At 38.8% G+C, this 21,427-nt stretch overlaps 1 protein-coding gene and 1 long non-coding RNA gene across 3 annotated transcripts; both read left to right on the forward strand.

Annotated features, from left to right (window-relative positions):
* The first annotated feature begins 2,792 nt into the window (after positions 1–2,792).
* LOC131628740 (uncharacterized) lies at positions 2,793–3,919 on the forward strand. The gene is made up of 2 exons (XM_058899569.1): positions 2,793–3,254; positions 3,308–3,919. Exons 1-2 carry the CDS (start codon positions 2,793–2,795, stop codon positions 3,917–3,919), a joined length of 1,074 nt encoding a protein of 357 aa, XP_058755552.1.
* A 14,574-nt stretch (positions 3,920–18,493) lies between these two features.
* On the forward strand, positions 18,494–20,906 carry LOC131628735 (uncharacterized). Of its 2 annotated transcripts, none has more exons than XR_009291881.1 (3): positions 18,494–18,937; positions 19,929–20,034; positions 20,488–20,906. It is a non-coding gene; the product is annotated as an uncharacterized LOC131628735 (long non-coding RNA). The 2 variants fall into 2 exon arrangements; XR_009291880.1 differs by having other exon boundaries at positions 18,495–18,937; positions 19,918–20,034.
* The last annotated feature ends 521 nt before the right edge of the window (positions 20,907–21,427 follow it).

The following is a 21,427-nucleotide window of genomic DNA, read 5'->3' on the forward strand; positions in this document are numbered from 1 at the left end:
CTTCTCTAGCCTGAAAAGCGTTAGTGCATTTTTTAATATTAGATTTTAATGCAATAGACTTACCTTTCTTCTGAGGCTCGTTTGCGTCCAGCTCAATTTCATGGCTTCTCAAGGCACTGATAAGCTCTTCCAAAGAAACTTCATTCAGATTCTTGGCAATCTTGAATGCAGTCACCATTGGACCCCATCTTCTGGGTAAGCTTCTGATGATCTTCTTTACATGATCAGCCTTGGTGTAGCCTTTGTCCAGAACTCTTAATCCAGCAGTCAGAGTTTGAAATCTTGAAAACATCTTCTCAATGTCTTCGTCATCCTCCATCTTGAAGGCTTCATACTTCTGGATTAGAGCAAGAGCTTTAGTCTCCTTGACTTGAGCATTTCCTTCATGAGTCATTTTCAAGGACTCATATATGTCATGGGCCGTTTCCCTGTTAGATATCTTCTCATACTCAGCATGAGAGATAGCATTCAGCAAAACAGTCCTGCATTTGTGATGATTCTTGAAATCTTTCTTTTGATCATCATTTATTTCGCTTCTCGTGAGCCTTACACCAGTAGCTTTAACAGGATGTTTGTAACCATCCAGCAGAAGATCCCATAGATCAGCATCTAGACCAAGAAAGTAACTTTCCAGTTTATCTTTCCAGTATTCAAAGTTTTCACCATCAAATACTGGTGGTCTAGTATAACCATTGTTACCATTGTATTGCTCAGCAGAGCCAGATGTAGATGCAGTTGGATTTGATTGAGATTCACCAGCCATCTTTTACTGAAGCGTTTTTCTCTTCCTGAATCTTTTCTAAACACGGTTAAGTGCTTGCACCTTAGAACCGGCGCTCTGATGTCAATTGAAGGATAGAAAAACACTTAGAAAGGGGGGGGGTTTGAATAAGTGTAGTCTTAAAAACTTGAACGATAAAAATAAATTGCACAGTTATTTTTATCCTGGTTCGTTGTTAACTAAACTACTCTAGTCCACCCCCACGGAGTGATTTACCTCACCTGAGGATTTAATCCACTAATCGCAACAGATTACAATGGTTTTCCACTTAGTCCGCGACTAAGTCTTCTAGAGTATCCTGATCACAACCTGATCACTCCAGGAACAAATGCTTAGACACAAGCTAAGACTTTCTTAGAGTATCCTGACCACCACGTGATCACTCTAAATACAACTGCTTAGACACAAGCTAAGACTTCCTAGAGTATCCTGATCAACACTTGATCACTCTAGTTACTTACAAATTAATGTAATCAATTCTAAGAGTATTACAAATGCTTCTGAAAAGCTATAATCACAACAGTGATATTTCTCTTAACGTTTAAGCTTAATCTCACTAATATATTACAACAGCAATGTAGTGAGCTTTGATGAAGATGAAGTTTCTGAGCTTTGAATTTGAACAGCGTTTCAGCAAGTTAATATTCACAGAATTTGGTTCAGAGTTGTTAACCTTGCTTTTCATCAGAACTTCATATTTATAGGCGTTTGAGAAGATGACCGTTGAGCGCATTTAATGCTTTGCGTATTCCGTACAGCTTTGCATTTAATGTTTCACGCTTTTGTCAACTACCTCGAGCCTTGTTCACGCTGTGTCTACTGACGTTGCCTTTAATAGCTTCCAACGTTCCTTTTGTCAGTCAGCGTAGCCTGCCACTTGTACTTTCTTCTGATCTGATGTTTGTGAATAAAATATTTGAATATCATCAGAGTCAAACAGCTTGGTGCATAGCATCTTCTTGTCTTCTGACCTTGAAGTGCTTCTGAGCGTGATACCATGAGAACTTCAGTGCTTCTGCTTCTGATCTCAAGTTCTTCTGATGCTTTCATAGTCCCATGTTCTGATTCTGCCTTGACCATCTTCTGATGTCTTGCCAGACCATGTTCTGATGTTGCATGCTGAACCTTCTGAGACAAAGCTTCTGAGCGCTGATTTGTGCATACTCTTTATATATTTCCTGAAAGGGAAATTGCAATGTATTAGAGTACCACATTATCTCACACAAAATTCATATCCTTGTTATCATCAAAACTAAGAATATTGATCAGAACAAATCTTGTTCTAACAATATTCACCATATATTCACTAGGATTAACGCCATAAGGCTACCCACAGAAATAATCAACACAAACAACACAACATTGGCCATAGGACCTAAAATCAACAATGTCCATAAACCGGACGAGTCAACTTACCTAACTGTACATGCAAGTTAGTATATTCCACATAATTTCAACAAAGCAACACAACCAAAATTATCTACTAATTAATCTTCGTTACCCCGTCAGTTTTCACTAAATTCTGGACAACTAAGTATACCGCTAATTCGGCTAGTTTGACCAAACGGGACTTTTATCAACTTCAGTTATTACTAATATTAATCTTTATTCTGCTAAGAATTAGCTTATTGATACAATATTGTTTGCTACCAATTTTCTTAACCAGTTAACAACTCTGCTACTTCTATTATTTATACCCATTGTTACCAACTTAACTCTCCTGCTATAAGTTTTTGGTATGAAAAAGTCTTCTAACACACAATGAGATTAAACTCACGTGTTTCTAGAGAGAAGTCAGTCCTTCTCTCTCTAAGAAACTTAACGTGCCTTTTCCCCCTTTTCTCTTTTAGGGTTTAGTGGTGGCGATCTGTTTTCTTCTTCCATCAGCAAGTCTGGTCTTTTTCCCCAGGTTTTTTCTGGTTTCTTTCCTCTTGGTGCGGTACCAAGTTCTTGTCTTATCCTTTCCTTTGTAGAGAATTTAGAGTGTGGTTGTGGTGTCTTGTTGTTTCCGATGGATAAATGGAGGAGCATACATTTATCCAAGGAGGAAGAAGAAGGGGTTGTGGTGGAGGATGACGAGATATGCGAAGTAGAATCCTTTCAAAGAACACTGGCAGGTAAACTATGGACGGATATCAGCTTCAATGTTAGGGCCTTTAAGAGTACTATGATAAGCGCGTGGAAACTCAAGAATCAGGTGGAGTCTCAAGATCTGGGGAAGAATATGTTTTTGTTCAAGTTCGCCACAAAAAGGGATTTGGAGTTTGTTCTCAAGAATGGACCATGGAGCTTCGACAGATCGCTGTTGGTCCTTAATCGCATTTCTGGTGAAGAAGAACCTTCCGATCTTAATATGCACTTTGCTTCCTTTTGGGTGAGAATATACGAACTCCCGCTGAACCTGAGAACAGAAGCTATGGCAAGAAAGATAGGTAACATCTTGGGAAACTTTGAAGAGATGGATGCTAGAGAGGTATGCAGGAATGGACGTTTTTTACGAATTAAGGTAACCCTGAATCTCAAAAGGCCACTGAAAGAGAAACGCTGGTTAAAGTGAAAGATAAAAACTTGCGAGTTCATTTCAAATATGAACGACTGCCTACCTTTTGTTTTGTGTGCGGAAGATTGGGTCATCAAATGAAGGACTGTGAATCTCTAGACGACCTTACTGAGGAAGTATTTGAGGAGCTGGAGGAACAGGATCTTTCGTATGGGCAATGGCTTCGCGCGTCTCCCCTACCAAAGATGAACGAAGACCAGAAAAAGGGAGACTCAAGTTCAGGAACCTGTAGCAAAAATTTATTCCAAGTCTCATCAAGACAGAGTAGATGTAACCAGAAAGTGACCAACAAAAGTGATGAGGCGGAGGTGGAACAAGACAGAGAAGCGACGGAAGAAAGGGGGGAGGCTAGAGGAGGAGATGGGAACCCAGAGAAATCAAAACATAAGGAGGTTGATATTGAAAAGATGGCTGAATCTCTAGGGGCAGTGGCGTTATCTTTAGAAGGAATTGGAGATGGGATTCAAAAAAGGACCCTATGCTGCCAAAAAAGAAATGGGTTAGGAGGAAGAACGTTAACACTGGAAATAGTACTCAAGGGAGGAAGAAACTGGTGGAAAATAGCAAGAGGCAATTGATTGACGTTATGATAACGGAAGGCCCAATTGAAGCATGTGGGAGCGGAGAGAAAAAGAGGAAACAAGAAGCTACTGAGGAGGTCCAAAAATCCGTGTTACCAGAGGTGGTGTTGGAGACCCAACACCGCCTATCTCAATGAAGATCCTAAGCTGGAACTGCAGGGGTTTGGGGCACCCTCGTGCAGTTTGAGCCTTAAAGAGGCTCATCCGGTTAGAGAACCCCCAACTGGTTTTTCTTATGGAAACCAGATTAAACAAAGAAGAAATGGATCGTGTAAGGCTTAGCTTGGGTTGGAATAACGTATTCTCTGTGTGTTGTAGAGGGGCAGGACGAGGAAGGGCTGGAGGTTTGTGTCTACTGTGGAATGAGGACGTTACTATCCATATTAACTCACACTCTCAGAACCATATTTGTGGAAAGTGTCACAACGAAACTGAAGGAGTTCATTGGGATTTTGCTGGGGTTTACGGGTTTCCGGAAGAACATAAAAAACGAAACACTTGGCATTTGGTGAAAGAGATCCATCGTGAATAGAGTGTTTGTATGATTCTTTTTGGAGACTTGAACGACATTACTCAAGTCAGTGAAAAGATTGGGGGAATTGGTAGAACTGCAACTCAATTATCATGGAGCAGAGATGTGATAGATCAATGTGGTTTACATGATATTGGTTTCTCCGGTTACCCTTTCACGTGGTCAAATGGGCGACAGGGAGTTGAAAACATTCAATGCAGGCTGGATCGTGCTTTATGTTCAGGCACCTTTCGGGAACATTTCTCTCTCACTTCAGTTGTTCATTTGCCTCGTCACGGGTCTGATCATGCGGTTTTGCGTTTGGTAGTGGAAAAAGAATTGGTGAAGGAGAAGAGAACCCATTTGTTCAGATTTGAAGAGGTATGGGCTAAGCATTCTCGATGCAAAAAATTGGTGAAGCAGATATGGAGAGATACTAGTGGACCCATATCCCATAAACTCAAGGCTGTCCAGGAGCTAAACACAATTTTCAAAGAATATAGGACAGGGAATGTGGCTAAGGAATTAAGGAGAATTTAAACTTTGCTAAGAGAGGAGAGAAGATGGGCGTCGGGTACAGAAGATATTCAAGAGTTCAAAGCTTTAGAAAACCAGAGGAGTAAGTTACTCAGAATTGAAGAAACTACTTGGAGGCAGAGAAGCAGATCCTTGTGGTTGATGGATGGAGACCGTAATACAAAGTTTTTCCACGGGAAGGCTAGTCAACGCAGAAAGACAAACACAATAAAAAGGCTAAAGGAGGTGGATGGAAAGTGGTGTGTTGGGGTTGTCCATTGCGAAAGGATCCTTGTCAACTATTTCAGGGGGATTTTCACTTCTTCCAACCCGGCTGATATTGCAGGTGTATGCAGTTTTGTAGGCAAAGAGATCCTGGATAGATGTAAGCTTATCTGCGCTGCTCCTTTTGTTGAACACGAGGTCAAAGAGGCGATTTTTCAGATGCATCCCACTAAGGCTCCTGGTCCCGATGGCTTGCCTGCCCTTTTCTACCATAAATATTGGAATACTGTCGGTCAGGACATAGTTTCTGTTGCGCTTGATATGCTGAACAATCAACGTGACCCCGCTGATCTAAACTCCACCTTCATTGCCCTCATACCGAAGATCAAGAACCCCCGAGCACCGCATGACTTTCGGCCTATCAGTTTGTGTAATGTTGTTATGAAAGCCGTAACGAAGTCTATAGCAAATAGACTAAAAGAGTTCCTGCCAGAAGTTGTTAGTGAGGAGCAAAGCGCTTTTGTGAAAGGAAGGTTAATAACAGACAATGCGCTTATCGCTATGGATTGTTTCCACTGGATGAAGAACAAAAAAGCTGGGAAGAAAGGTACCATGGCTCTGAAGCTCGACATGTCAAAAGCTTATGACCTCCTTGAATGGGACTTTGTGGTTGGCGCGCTAGAAGCTTTTGGTTTCCCCTCAAATCTGGTTATGCTTATCAGAAGATGTATTTCCTCTGTCTCATACCAAATTCTGATAAATTGTCAGCCGAGTAGGAAATTTTTTCCGGATCGGGGTCTTCGTCAAGGAGATCCGTTATCCCCTTACCTGTTTATTCTATGTGCAGATATTTTTTCAGGGATGTTGAAGCATGCTGCCATTAACAAAGAAATACACGGAGTTAAAGTTGCTAGGAAGGCTCCCACTATCTCTCACTTATTTTTTGCAGATGACAGTCTGATTTTTGCGCGAGCCAACGAGAAAGAAGCTGTCACAATTATGAAAATTCTGGAAAGATATCAGTGTGCCTCAGGCCAGATGGTAAATGGTGACAAGTCTGAAGTTTCCTTCAGCAGTAACCTATCCGTTGAGCTAAAGGAGTCTATTCGGAACAAGCTGGGTTTTAGAGCGGTGGGCAGTCATTCAAAGTATCTCGGCTTGCCTTTTTTGTTTGGTAGATCCAAAAAAGAGGTGTTCTCCATGGTTGTTTATAGGGTGTGGAAGAAAGTGAAAGGATGGAAAGAAAGCTTTCTATCAAAGACGGGAAAGGAAGTTCTCATTAAGGCGGTGGCGCAAGCAATACCTACATACGTAATGAGTTGTTACAGGATCCCAGATTGTGTGTGCAATGATATTGAGGCAATGCTATCAAAATTCTGGTGGGGTTCCAAGAATGGGGAGCGGAAATTACATTGGATGAGTTGGGAACGGATGGCAAAATCAAAAGGTGAGGGGAATTTGGGCTTCTGGGGTATAAAAGATTTTAACAGTGGCTTGTTGGGGAAACAATATTGGAGGCTGATGAAGGGTGATGCTTCATTGTTTGAACGATTTTTTAAAGGCAGATATTACCCAAGATGTGGCATTTCAGAAGCGGGACTGGGGTTCAAACCAAGTTATGCGTGGCGTAGCATCTGTAGCGCCAAGGAGATGGTTTCCAAAGGTTTAAGATGGAGAATAGGGAACAGAGAGCTGGTTCGAATAGCGGAAGACAACTGGATTCCAACAATCGCGAGGTTTAAGCCTTTCTCTTCAAGAAATCTATTGGTGCCGAATGAAAAAGTTTCAAAACTTATTGATAGCGACCTTGGCAGATGGAAAGAAGAGGAACACAGGAAAAACTTTACACCTTTCGAAGCTGTGCACATTGCGAGTATCCCCATATAAGGGAGGCTCCCCGATGACAATATCATATGGCATTTTGAGAAAGACGGTGAATATTCGGTGAAATCCGCCTACCATTTGTCGCGAAGGCTGCATCTCAGCTCCAGGGCGGGAACGTCAACCAATTCTGATGGTGCCTTGTGGAAAAATTTGTGGAAGGCTCCCCTAGTCGAGAGAACAAAAAATTTCACTTGGAGGCTGCTCAACAATATCCTGCCAACCAAATGCAATCTGGAAAAGAAAGGTATCAAATTAGATGTTTCCTGTCCCTTTTGTGATATTTTTCCAGAATCAACAAACCATGTTTTTATGGTCTGTGAGTTTGCAAGAAGGGTGTTCTTCTCTCCCCCCCTTGGTGTTCGGTTACCCCAAACAGGGGATTTATTTACCTGGCTGACTGAGATGATTAAAAAGAAAGACCGGAGATTAGCACAAGTTGTTTGCACTGGTTTGTGGAAGATTTGGAACGCGAGGAATGCGGTGGTTTTCAAGTCAGTCACACCGAATCCGCAGCAAATTGCTCAGAATGTTGGAGACGCGATTATGGAGCTCAACAATGCAAAAGAGTGTGCTACGATTCAGACCCACGGCACCTCGATGAGCTTTGGTGCAACCGGTTTTTGGACTGTCAATGTCGACGCAGGATGTTTTGAAGATGGAGTAGTTTCTTTGGGGTGTGTGATAAAAGACCCGAAGGCAGGAATCTATATGTCAGCGTGCAAGACCCTCTCCAGCTTCGCGGAGCCGTCCACGGCTGAGCTGCTTGGTATTCAATGGGCAATGGAGGTGGCAAAAGACCTCAAAATTGAGACTGTGATGTTTTTCTCTGATGCTCTGGACATTGTTGACAGTATTAATGGGGCTGTTCATAATGCAGCTCTTGATTTTATTGTAAACGATTGTAAAGCTTTGCTTTGTAGCTTTAGGGATGCGGCTCTTGTTTTTATTACTAGGAATTTTAATGCAGAGGCTCACCATATGGTGGGTATTGGAAAGGCCTTAGGTTCAAAATCTTGGTTTGGCCATTTTCTTACCTCTAAGGAACTATCTGTACCACTAGCTTCTTTGGCCTCCTTTTAAGCCATCTGGTATTTGATTTCAAAAAAAAAAAACTCTTCTGCTATAACAACAAAAATCTCTATCATTAAAATTCTAGTCTTTGTCAAACTACCAGTTTCTCCTATATAATTGATTCTGCAAATTCTTTTCCATGTTATAGCCATCTAGCACTAACTCTGAAATTTATCCATTTTTTCTACTCAAGCTAAAATATTATTCGTATCAGCGAAAATCCAGTTTTAAGCTAAATCTCTTAAATAGTACCATTCTTTGTTTCTGCTAAAATATTAAAATAGGTATTACATTTCCTCTACTACTGTAGCAACCTGCCCTAAAAATTAAAGATTAGAGTCGCCACCTATTCTACCAAGGCGAATAGGAAACCTCGCGCAGTTAAGAGTGTTAGAACAAGATTTGTTCTGATCAATTATCTTAGTTTTGATGATAACAATAATATGAATTTTGCTCAAGATAATATGGTACTCTAATCCAATGCAATTTCCTTTTCAGGAAATATATAAAGAGTATGCATAATTCAGCGCTCAGAAGCTTTGTCTCAAAGGGTTCAACATGCAACATCAGAACATGGTCTGGCAAGACATCAGAAGATGGTCGAAGCAGAAGCAGAACATGGGTCTATGGAAGCATCAGAAGAACATGAGATCAGAAGCACTGAAGTTCTGATGGTATCACGCTCAGAAGCACTTCAAGGTCAGAAGATCAGAAGATGCTTTGCACCAAGCTGTTTGACTCTGATGATATTCAAACGTTGTATTCACAAACATCAGATCAGAAGGAAGTACACGTGGCAAGCTACGCTGACTGACAAAAGGAACGTTAAAAGCTATTATAGGCAACGTCAGTAGACACAGCGTGAACAAGGCTCGAGGTAGTTGACAAAAGCGTATAACATTAAATGCGATGCTGTACGGAACACGCAAAGCATTAAATGCACTCAACGGTCATCTTCTCCAACGCCTATAAATATGAAGTTCTGATGAGAAGCAAGGTTAACGATTCTGAACAAAAACAACGCCTATTAACTTGCTGAAACTCTGTTCTACTCAAAGCTCAGAATCTTCATCTTCATCAAAGCTCACTACATTGTTGTTGTAATATATTAGTGAGATTAAGCTTAAACGTTAAGAGAAATATCACAGTTTGTGATTATAGCTTTTAAGAAGCAATTGTAATACTCTTAGAATTGATTACATTAAGTTGTAAGGAACTAGAGTGATCGTGTGGATCAGTATACTCTAGGAAGTCTTAGAGGTTATCTAAGCAGGTTGTAACTAGAGTGATCGTGTGGATCAGAATACTCTAGAAAAGTCTTAGAGGGTATCTAAGCAGTTGTTCCTGGAGTGATCAGTGTGTGATCAGAAGACTCTGGAAGACTTAGTTGCTGACTAAGTGGAGAACCATTGTAATCCGTGCGATTAGTGGATTAAATCCTCAGTTGAGGTAAATCATCTCTGCGGGGGTGGACTGGAGTAGTTTAGTTAACAACGAACCAGGATAAAAATAACTGTGCAATTTATTTTTATCTGTCAAGTTTTTAAAGCTACACTTATTCAAACCCCCCCTTTCTAAGTGTTTTTCTATCCTTCAATTGGCATCAGAGCGCCGGTTCTAAGGTGCAAGCACTTAACCGTGTTTAGAAAAGATTCAGGAAGAGAAAAACGCTTCAGTAAAAGATGGTTGATGAAACTGCAAAGTCTACACCTGCATCTACATCTGGCTCTACTGAGCAACACAACGGTAACAATGGTTATACTAGACCGCCGGTATTTGATGGTGAAAACTTTGAATACTGGAAAGATAAACTGGAAAGTTACTTTCTTGGTCTAGATGGTGATCTATGGGATCTTCTGATGGATGGTTACAAACATCCAGTAAATGCCAGTGGCGTAAAGCTGACAAGGCAAGAAATGAATGATGATCAGAAGAAGCTTTTCAGGAATCATCATAAATGCAGAACTGTTTTGCTGAATGCTATCTCTCATGCTGAGTATGAGAAGATATCTAACAGGGAAACGGCCTATGACATATATGAGTCTTTGAAAATGACTCATGAAGGAAATGCTCAAGTCAAGGAGACTAAAGCTCTCGCTTTAATCCAGAAGTATGAAGCCTTCAAGATGGAGGATGATGAAGACATTGAAAAGATGTTTTCAAGATTTCAAACTCTTACTGCTGGATTGAGAGTTCTTGACAAGGGATACACCAAGGCTGATCATGTAAAGAAGATCATCAGAAGCTTACCCAGAAGATGGGGTCCTATGGTGACTGCATTCAAGATTGCAAAGAATCTGAATGAAGTTTCTCTGGAAGAGCTTATCAGTGCCTTGAGAAGCCATGAAATAGAGCTGGACGCAAATGAGCCTCAAAAGAAAGGTAAGTCTATTGCATTAAAATCCAATATCAAGAAATGCACTAACGCTTTTCAGGCTAGAGAAGAAGATCCTGAAGAATCAGAATCTGAAGAAGAAGATGAACTGTCCTTGATCTCCAGAAGGCTAAATCAACTCTGGAAGAACAAGCAAAGGAAGTTCAGAGGCGTCAGAAGTTCAAAGAAATTTGAACATGGAGAATCTTCTGATGACAGAAGATTTGACAAGAAGAAGGTCATGTGCTATGAATGCAATGAGCCTGGACACTTCAAGAATGAATGTCCAAAACTTCAGAAGGAAAATCCCAAGAAGAAGTTTCATAAGAAGAAAGGTCTTATGGCAACCTGGGATGAGTCAGAAGATGATTCAGACTCTGAAGATGAGCAGGCTAACTGTGCGCTGATGGCGACAGAAGATGACGGATCAGAATCTACATCAGAATCAGATTCTGAAGAGGTATTTTCTGAACTTACTAGAGATGAGTTAGTTTCCGGTCTAACAGAACTTCTGGAATTCAAGTCTCAAATTAGTCTCAAATACAAAGAGCTGAAAAAGCTATTTGAATGTGAAACAAAGAAGCTTGAGTTGGAGAATTCTGAATTAAAAGAAAAACTTTTAAAATTATCCAATAATGTTGGATCTCCTTCTGATTCAGAAAAATCCACTCCTAGTCTAAACCATATTCTGAAAGAATATGATTTAAGTTTCAGGAAGTTCTTATCTAGAAGTATTGGCAGAAGTCAGCTAGCTTCTATGATATATGTTGTGTCTGGAAACAAAAGAGTCGGCATTGGTTTTGAGGGTGAAACCCCATACAAACTTGAACCTGTTGATGAAATGAAACTCACATACAAGCCATTGTATGATCAGTTCAAGTATGGCCACTCCCATGATATTAGGCACACTTCACATGCTCAAAGTTTTCACATAACACACACCAAAAAGCATGTGACACAACCTAGGAAATATCATGAAACTCACATTAAAAATTATCATGCTGTTCCTCCTATTGCTTACAATGTTAAACCCAAGTTCAATCAGAACTTGAGAAAATCTAACAAGAAAGGACCCAAGAAGATGTGGGTACCAAAGAAAAAGACTATTTCTTTTGCAGATTCTCTTGGCGACAAAGAAGATAAAAGTCAACATGTCATGTCACCTGGACTCAAGTTGGTCTCAACACTTGAAGGGAAGAAGGACTGTCTTCCAAGTTCTGGTACTTAAATCTGTTGAAGAAACTATGTTCGTAGGAGATCAGAAAAGAAAGTTTATTAGTCTTGGAACCATCTGTTTTGTTCGTTTCTAAAGCATTGATGTTTCGTTCTTGATTATTCTGAATGCTCTAAATGCTACAGAATATACAATATTGAAACATTGATTGTGGACGAATCTATAAATATCTGGTTTGATGATAAACTTGTTTCTGATGAAACAAAGCAGCTTAAGAATTTCTGCAGATACAATTTTGTCGTATCAGAAGCTGCAGAACAAAGAAGTGAACCTCCAGAAGCTGTGTATATCAGAAGTAATGGATCAGAAGATCATTCAGATTTATATCAGCACACTTCAGAAGGAGTGTTTCCAGAAGAGAAAGTTGATCAGATCAGAAGCAGTGATCTGAATCTGAAGGTGTAAAGTCTATTCTAAAATTCACAGCTGTCATCTATTATCTGATGGTGAACACGTGTCTGTACGGTTAGTACAAAGCGTGCAGTTGAAAAGACGCCGACCTAGGTAACTGTATTAAATCATTTCATTTACTGTGTTCTCTCTCCTAATGTCATTTCTCATTAAATGCATAATGATTTCTTTTTAAATCTTTTAAATAACCCGCTTCATCTTCATTCCCTCTTTTTCTCTCTTTCTCTCTTTTTTTGTGCATTCACTTCGTTGCATTTCTCTTCAAACCCTAGTTTTTGATTTGATCTCAAAGCATTATCATCATGAACTCATCTTCTTGTTCATCAAATTCAAAAGAAAGGCTCACTTCTACACAGTTCCTTTTAAGCAAATATGAGCATGCTCCATTGAAAACATGCTTAATACCCACGAAAGAACTGGAAGTTCTATGTGAATCTGCTGTGGACATCAACAACCTTAAAGCTAATGGCTTTCAGTGTGATGCAAGAATCCTTGAGCAAGGATGGTCTAAATATCTTGATAGATTGGTTGGTCCAATTTATCCTGAACTTGTGAAGGATTTTTGGGTACATGCAACGGTTACTCCAACTGCCATCATTTCATTCGTGCTAGGGCATGAAGTGGTTATCTCTGAGAAGCTCATCAGGAAGCTGTACAATCTTGATGATGAAGAAAGTTGGTCTGGTCTTCAACCCAATACAGTTGACTGGACTCCAGTTGAAAAACAAATCTCTACGGTTTTTGGAATTGATTCTCATAACACGGGCACCTTAAGGCCTTTTTATAAAGTATGGGCTGAGATTATTCTGGGTTCTCTTCACCATAGAAAAAGGATGCTCTCCTCCTCCTACATCAGTCCGACTCACAAGTATACTCTTTTCTGCATTGGCAAAAAGATAGAGATCAACATCTCTCATATTCTGTTTGAGAATCTGAAAACTTCTATCTTTGAGTCAAGAGAAGATGAAAGGGCGAAGTACCCTCATATTCCAAGAACAACCATTCCATTCGGAAGGATGATTTCAGACATTCTGATTGAAAGCAAAGTGGTGGACTCCATCAGAAATCTCAATGCATCGCATTTTCTTGGAGTAATTCAAGGTCCCATCTTCAATGGTGTTGATTTGTTCAGACTGGAACTCATTAAGAATGTACCTTTTGTGTGCACAAGCTTTCCTGACATTCTGTCAAGAAGAATTGCTGTTGAAGGATTCATCTCCTTGTTTCATAAAGAACTTGATCATGTTGTCAAGCTTTACTTGGAAGATTGTGTTAGGAAGCAATCAGACGTTGATCCTGCTTGGATCCGTGGCAGAGTACTCCCGTCCAAAGATGATATTCTGAAGAAGGATAAGAAGGAACGACAGGCAAGGCTAAAAAGAAAGGCACAAGAAGATGAGGCTGAGAGAGCCAAGATGTTGAGGGTCACATATGATCCTGACAAGGTAGGCTCTTCTGAACGAAGGAATAAAAGGATCAGAGACTCCTTTCACAAAACCAGATCTTCACATGCTTCTTCTGAACACTTCTCCAGGCAGGTTTTTACTCCACCTCCTTCTGTCCCTAAACCTTCTCCCCAATCACCTCCTTCTGAACCAAAAGTAAACTTTACCTTACCAAATCCTTCTCCATCATCCTTCTCCTCTCCCATTCTAAACCCCACACCTTTAAGTATTCTTCCCCCAACTCCTTCTGATAAATCCTTCTCATCAATTCCCTTTACAAATACTTCACCCTCTTCTCAATCCATCCCTTCTGATATTCCACCCTCATCAATCATTCTCTCAGATATCCCTTCTTCCTCATCCACCGCACCTCCACCTTCTATATCCCATCCCTTACCTACCAGAAAATCCAAACCTTACTGTCTTCTCTACCCTGACTACAAATTCACCTTCAATCCGCCTGAACCTGAACCCTATACCTACCTGGAACTTTTCAGACATAAGGTGATTAGCAGTCTAGACCTTCTGAAGGATGCATTTCTAAATGGTCTGGATGATGTTTCTACAAGAAATCTCTGGAGAAGATTTCGCAAGGATTTTCAAGTAGAAGCAATGGGAGTACAGAAAAGACTAGTGGCTGCTGCCCCTGGTTACCCTGGTTACCTTCTGGAAGATGATAATGGTATTTACTACCATCCTCTCAGAAATTGTGTTGCTGCTGAGGAGAAGCCCTTTGTGGATGAATTGGAAGTAGCAAGACTGGCTGCTGAAATGGAAGCAAATCCATGCAGGGATATTGTTATCTTTATTCCTGATTATCCTGTTCTGCTCGGAGATTTCAAGACTCTTTTTGACTATCTGAGGGAAAACCCTTCTGAGAAAGACCCAAGCTTGGTCATTCCAGAAGTTGTTGACCCACCAGAAGTTGAAGGTCCTTCTGCTCCCAGGAATCTAGCTGCCATTCTTCAGGCACTTGAGAATGGAGACTCGGAAATTCCTGCTACAGAATATGGAGATGCTTCCATACAAGAAGCAGATGCTGAAGATCATGTTGCTGAATCAGATCCTGTTGAGGACATCCCTGCAAATGATCTATCCATGGAAGCTGCAGATCAACATGTCATCCCTGTGGATAGAAGCTGTGAAGCTTCTTCTGATGAATCTTCTCGTCTTGCAAGGACTCTGGAAGAAATTCAAAAGAGACAGGATGAGCAAAGCTCACTCAATGATAAGTATAACGCTTTCATGGTGAGGCAAGAAGGACACAACAATGAGGTTAAAGAGATGCTGGCCAAGATCTTGTCAAGGCTAGGGCCATCTTAGATTGAGTCTGTGTTGTTTCTTTCTTTTCGTTGCATCTGTTTTGGTTCTGTGCATCTGATCTTACTTATCTTCATGTACTTCTGTACCTGCTGTTTGAACTTAAATGAAATCATCTTCTTCCTCCGTGTGTTTCGTTCTGTTTGTCTCTGAATCTTTTCTGTTTTTTTTGATGATATGACAAAAAGAGGGAGAAATATGTGATAAATGATTTGATTTAATCAGTTGCATTTACTAACAAGAACTGCAAGTTCTATATGGTTTAAGTGTTTTGCAGGTATAAAGAAGTGAAGAAAATCTTCAAAGCAAACACAAGAAGCAAAACCATAAGAAGTGTTATTCTGTAAAAAGAATAAGCTCATGGAAACTGAAGCAAGCTGAGTGCTGTCAAGCTTCAGAAATCAGAAGCAAGAAAGAAGAATGAATCAGAAGCACTGATAATAGAATTTGATCCATATTTGTCTATTTGCTCTGACAAAATTCTATTTGCTCTGATAACATTATTTTAGCCTATATGGCTCTGATACATATCATGTGTTCTAATATACATTTTATGTTCTGACTCGTTCATGCTGACTCTTGTCGTTTAGTTTTTGTTCTGTAACATTTCAGGATGTAGAGATGCTCTGATGATGCTCTGGTACATTCAACAATGTTCTGATACAAATCTAGCATGAAGTGATGTTGGTAGAAATTCAAAGTTCTGAAGCTGTCCTAAATGGAAGCAGAAATCAGAAGCTGTGAATGTTCTGAAGATCAAAGAAATTCAAGTTCTGAAGCTGTCCTAGATGGAAGCAGGAATCAGAAGCTGTGAGTGTTCTAGGGATCTAAAGAAATTCTAGTTCTGAAGCTGTCCAATGGAAGCAGAAGTCAGAAGCTATGAATTCTCTGAAGACAGAAGCTTATGTGATCGTCTCTACCGAAATAATCAGGGAAGTCTTTTATTAAAGTTCTTCGAGTATTTATTTCAGGGGGAGATTATTTATCTCAGGGGGAGATTGTTAATCTCAGGGGGAGACATATTCATATGCTTATGCTATAGCTGTGTAATTTGTCTTTTGCCGTCTGCTCTTTCTGATCGCAAATTCATATCATTTATATATGTTTTTGTCATCATCAAAAAGGGGGAGATTGTTAGAACAAGATTTGTTCTGATCAATTATCTTAGTTTTGATGATAACAATAATATGAATTTTGCTCAAGATAATATGGTACTCTAATCCAATGCAATTTCCTTTTCAGGAAATATATAAAGAGTATGCATAATTCAGCGCTCAGAAGCTTTGTCTCAAAGGGTTCAGCATGCAACATCAGAACATGGTCTGGCAAGACATCAGAAGATGGTCGAAGCAGAAGCAGAACATGGGTCTATGGAAGCATCAGAAGAACATGAGATCAGAAGCACTGAAGTTCTGATGGTATCACGCTCAGAAGCACTTCAAGGTCAGAAGATCAGAAGATGCTTTGCACTAAGCTGTTTGACTCTGATGATATTCAAACGTTGTATTCACAAACATCAGATCAGAAGGAAGTACACGTGGCAAGCTACGCTGACTGACAAAAGGAACGTTAAAAGCTATTATAGGCAACGTCAGTAGACACAGCGTGAACAAGGCTCGAGGTAGTTGACAAAAGCGTATAACATTAAATGCGATGCTGTACGGAACACGCAAAGCATAAAATTCACTCAACGGTCATCTTCTCCAACGCCTATAAATATGAAGTTCTGATGAGAAGCAAGGTTAACGATTCTGAACAAAAACAACGCCTATTAACTTGCTGAAACTCTGTTCTACTCAAAGCTCAGAATCTTCATCTTCATCAAAGCTCACTACATTGCTGTTGTAATATATTAGTGAGATTAAGCTTAAACGTTAAGAGAAATATCACAGTTTGTGATTATAGCTTTTAAGAAGCAATTGTAATACTCTTAGAATTGATTACATTAAGTTGTAAGGAACTAGAGTGATCGTGTGGATCAGTATACTCTAGGAAGTCTTAGAGGTTATCTAAGCAGGTTGTAACTAGAGTGATCGTGTGGATCAGAATACTCTAGAAAAGTCTTAGAGGGTATCTAAGCAGTTGTTCCTGGAGTGATCAGTGTGTGATCAGAAGACTCTGGAAGACTTAGTTGCTGACTAAGTGGAGAACCATTGTAATCCGTGCGATTAGTGGATTAAATCCTCAGTTGAGGTAAATCATCTCTGCGGGGGTGGACTGGAGTAGTTTAGTTAACAACGAACCAGGATAAAAATAACTGTGCAATTTATTTTTATCTGTCAAGTTTTTAAAGCTACACTTATTCAAACCCCCCCTTTCTAAGTGTTTTTCTATCCTTCAAAGAGATCAGGGTAAGATACTATATTCAGGTCGAGGGAAAGTGTTAGGCACCCTCAACCCTTTCCTATGGCTTTGAATCTAAGGTAACAGTTTATGGCTAAAATATTTGGGTTTTATAGCTAAGGAAGTGAATAGGGGAAAAATTGAGATTTTAGGGAAGGGGACTCGCCTTGTTGCCAAGTGCCTACGTACCTCCTTAGGGAGGATCAGAGTCTACGTAGTTCGGGGAAAGGGTTGTACGCCTTAGGATTAGAATTGAAAGTGTTTGAAATTGTTTGTGCTTTGAAAAGCGTTTTTGAATTGTCTAATTGATAAGGATGAAAATCCATAGTTTAGTACCAGTAGTTTGAAAAGGTTTGGGAAGTGTTTTAGGATTTGGGCGTACAACCCTGGTTTTAATTTGTTACCATTAGCTGCAATAATCAATAGGTTTGATTACCATGGCTAACGGATTGAAGGGAGGATTGCTAACCACTATAATCGATAGATTCGATTATCACGAATAGCAAATGTGTGTATTTTAATTATCGTTACTCCTCATAATCGATAGATTCGATTATAAATAATAACGAATTTTGATAAAGAGACAATGCTAATCATCGTAACCAATAGCTTTGATTAAAACCGTTTAGCAAAATAAATATTATTTTAATTATTGATAGGTGTTTGTTGATTTTATACCTTGATTTCGTTAATCGCGTTGATCAATAGTTTCGATCAATATAATTAACAAATAATCTTTGGTGATAGGATAATATTCATCACTATCTATCGTAATCGATTGTTTCGATTAAAACATTTAGTGACTTAAACCTTGATTTAAAATGTTTTAAAACCTTTAATCCTATTGTATTTTTTATATTTGATTTTTAGATAATTAATTTAATTACATAATTAATCTAATAAAATAAAAGAACCTATTTTAATGTTTTTTTATTATCTAATATATAGTATTAATCATACTAAACATCTTAACATAGTAAAAAAAAAGACAAACCATAAAGAATAAATCAATGGTATATGCTAAACAAAAGTGCAATATGCAACCATCAGTGCCAAACGTTTCGTCCGAATCCTAATCACCCCAATTATCACGTTTTTTTAGTAAAGAAACACCATAATAATGATTCATGATATAAACAATGAAATAATTAAAAGGTGGACCAAAGCATGATACAACCACGCCTATATCTGTAAAATATAAGTTGACCCTTTCAACTTGCTAAGACAGCCATTCATCTAGTGCCACATGGCAGTGATTAATTGGACAAAAAAAATAAAAAAACCTGCACACACAATAACAGCCACACATACAATAGGATGAAGGAGATTATTTCTCATTCTCTCTCCGTGAACCTTTCTTTTTCACCAAAGAAATCCACCATTGATATTTCTATTAACACCACAAACAAAGACAATCATCCAAAGAAAAATAGTAAGAAAAGTGTACCGCTGGAAGTGAAGGGGGTATGCGAAAACTAGCGGCGATGGTGGTCTCTGTTGGTGTTTGGTCTTCACGGTGAGGTGGTTCCCGGCGGAGGAGAGAAGTGGTTGTTCTTGCGTGCGGTGATGCTTTCGTCAAAGGGCTGCGAATTCGGTTCGGCTAGGAGCGGTGAGGGCTGAAACACTATTCCGGCGGTCACAGATCCGCGATTTTTTTGTTGTTGTCTGTTGGAAATAGCAGGTTATTTGCTTTGTGTGTGATATTGTTTTTTCTCCGCTTCCTCCCCCCTTTTCATTAGGATTCATCCCTATATATATAAGCACTATTAGGTCAAGAAAAATTGATTCCATCCTTCTTAATTGGTAAGGTGAATATATGATTGATCTTGAATTTAAACTTTCCAAAACTTGCCCAATTTCAATTTTTTCTAGCCAATATCCCTTAGCACGAATTTGATGACCATCATGGCTTATTTGGATGATTTGATTATTTGGAAAATAGGACTAAAGTCAATCTTTTCACAATTTTCCTTTTATTTGATTTAATTAAATCTTTAATGAATAAAAAATTCACTAAAAATATAATAAAAATCAAATAATCATGGGCTTGAGTTTGGAGCTTCTTAATACTCTTATAAGCAAGTTTGGATCATAAAATGATAGGCCCATTAGCAAACATAATCATTTGAACCTCCTTCATTTCACATTTTATCCTCTAAAATTACCCAACTTCGACCAAGCATATTTCACTCAATTTTTAAGCTATGAAGGAGTTCTAGGATTTTTTGGAAACCTCAAGATGTCCTCTATAAGCCACTTTGGAACATAGTTTTCATTTGGAGCTCTTATCTTGATCATATCCTCTTTGACAAAAAACTGCTTTTGAATGATGTTTGAAAAGGACCTGTAATCTTTTGTATCATATCTTCCAAATGAAGCATTTCTGGCCTTGGCTTGTGAGAGACAAAACTGTAGAAAATCCAATTTCCTTCCAAATAGGCTTTGAGTGGGGAATTTTTGATGTTCCATGTGAAAGTTATGCCCAGTCAAAGTTGGGTTGACTTTCTCCTAAGAAACCCTAATTTGAACCTTTTTGTATTTGTTCATCTCTGAGTTTCTATTAATGGAATCATGATCAATCTTTGATCAGATGATGGTTATGCACCTCTATACTTGATGTTTGACCAATGATCATAGGTTTGAATCATGCTTTGATTGTAGTTGGCCTTCAGGTTTGAACCAGTTGACTGTGGATCTTGGGATTGTTTGAGCAAAGCTTTGGAATTGAATCTTGAACTTTGAATCATTGTAAATGGAATATGGAAGGCAAATTTTGGGGTATGAAAACTACCAATTCACTATTAGTACCTATTATTCATCTGCACCATTATAATTGAGTATACTCGTGTTAAAATTATCTACTGATCTGCTAAAGTACACTTTACTCTGCCAATTCATAACCTACTGGTAATTACTATTGACTCTGTTTAATTCACTGAGTCATATTATAATTACACTACTACTTTCAAGTCTCAAGTGTCCATTCAATATAAAATCATGACAATTGTATTAACTATGATCCAAGTTTTTCTTAACACGTTCCAACCAAACAAAATGGAACAAGTGGGGCCCCCATGGCCAAGGAGGCGTGATCAGTGCATTTTGATGCTCGTTCTTTTATGTTTGTATTTAGGAATTTCTATGGTTTGGTTTGTTTATTTTTCTATTTTATCATGTTTTTGTATTTCAGTTTATTTTTATTGTTATTTGATTTTCGCACTTAATTTTCAGCAATAGCATTCTGTACTAAAATGATCATAACTGGAGCTACGGGAATCCGGTTGATGCGTTCTAATAATCACCGGAAAGCTAAGAGAAAGATCTACAACTTTTGTGTGGGAGTCAAAGTCAGATTTGGAGCGCATATTTTCCAGAATTTCGTTTGAAGCTGCACCATTAGTTATTTTCATTTTGGGTCATTTGTATTGGGCCTGGGTTATGTATTTGACCCAGTTGGGCTGTAAACCGTTTGGTTCTCTCTAGTACCTAGTTCTGGTCGTACTGTTAATTCATCACTTTTTACTTTTCACGAAATAACTTTGGAAGCTTTTGTACGATCGTGTAATGGAGAACTAATTCCATAAGGCAATTTCTGCTAGTTACAGTTTCTAATACTTTGAGGTTTTTAATCTTTAAACCAATTTCTTCTCCCTTTCAATATTAATCTATATGCCTTGTTTGCTTAATTTGAGTTATATAGAATATTATTGATTTATATCGATTGATTGATGTTCATTTACCTTTATCGTATTTTATCGTTGCTTAATCGTTAAACTGCGTAAGTTAGAACCACGTTTGCTTAATTCGTGATTGTGCTGATCCGTTTGCTTAATTCGGAAAATAGGAATGAAATCTTATAATATCTAGTTCGCTTGTTATTTGGTGTTGTAATCGGTAAGGGAATAGAATCCGCTTAGGAGATTGATGTTTTATAAACCAATGATAAGTTGGTACCCGAACTAGTAGAATTGTCGTTTCAACTTATTTTATAATCACTTTTGTTAATCACTTAATTTCAATTTTTTGTTAAATCGATCCTAAACCGAACCCCCTAAATCGAATTTAAGTTGGTTAGTAATAATCAAGAATCCTTATGAGAACGATATTCGAGTTGTCGTTACCGCTAAACTACCATTTTACAAAATACTCGTTTTTGATCCGTGTGCGACAG

This window comes from Vicia villosa, unplaced genomic scaffold, assembly GCF_029867415.1.
Source record: "Vicia villosa cultivar HV-30 ecotype Madison, WI unplaced genomic scaffold, Vvil1.0 ctg.000474F_1_1, whole genome shotgun sequence".
Lineage (NCBI taxonomy): Eukaryota > Viridiplantae > Streptophyta > Magnoliopsida > Fabales > Fabaceae > Vicia > Vicia villosa.

What these genes read in the sequence shown, in the direction of transcription:
- LOC131628740 (XM_058899569.1), top strand. Translation starts at nt 2,793, where the DNA reads ATGGATAAATGGAGGAGCATACATTTATCCAAGGAGGAAGAAGAAGGG. An exon ending in AAGAGATGGATGCTAGAGAG is followed by an intron (nt 3,255 to 3,307) that starts GTATGCAGGAAT and finishes GAATCTCAAAAG; the next exon opens with GCCACTGAAAGAGAAACGCT.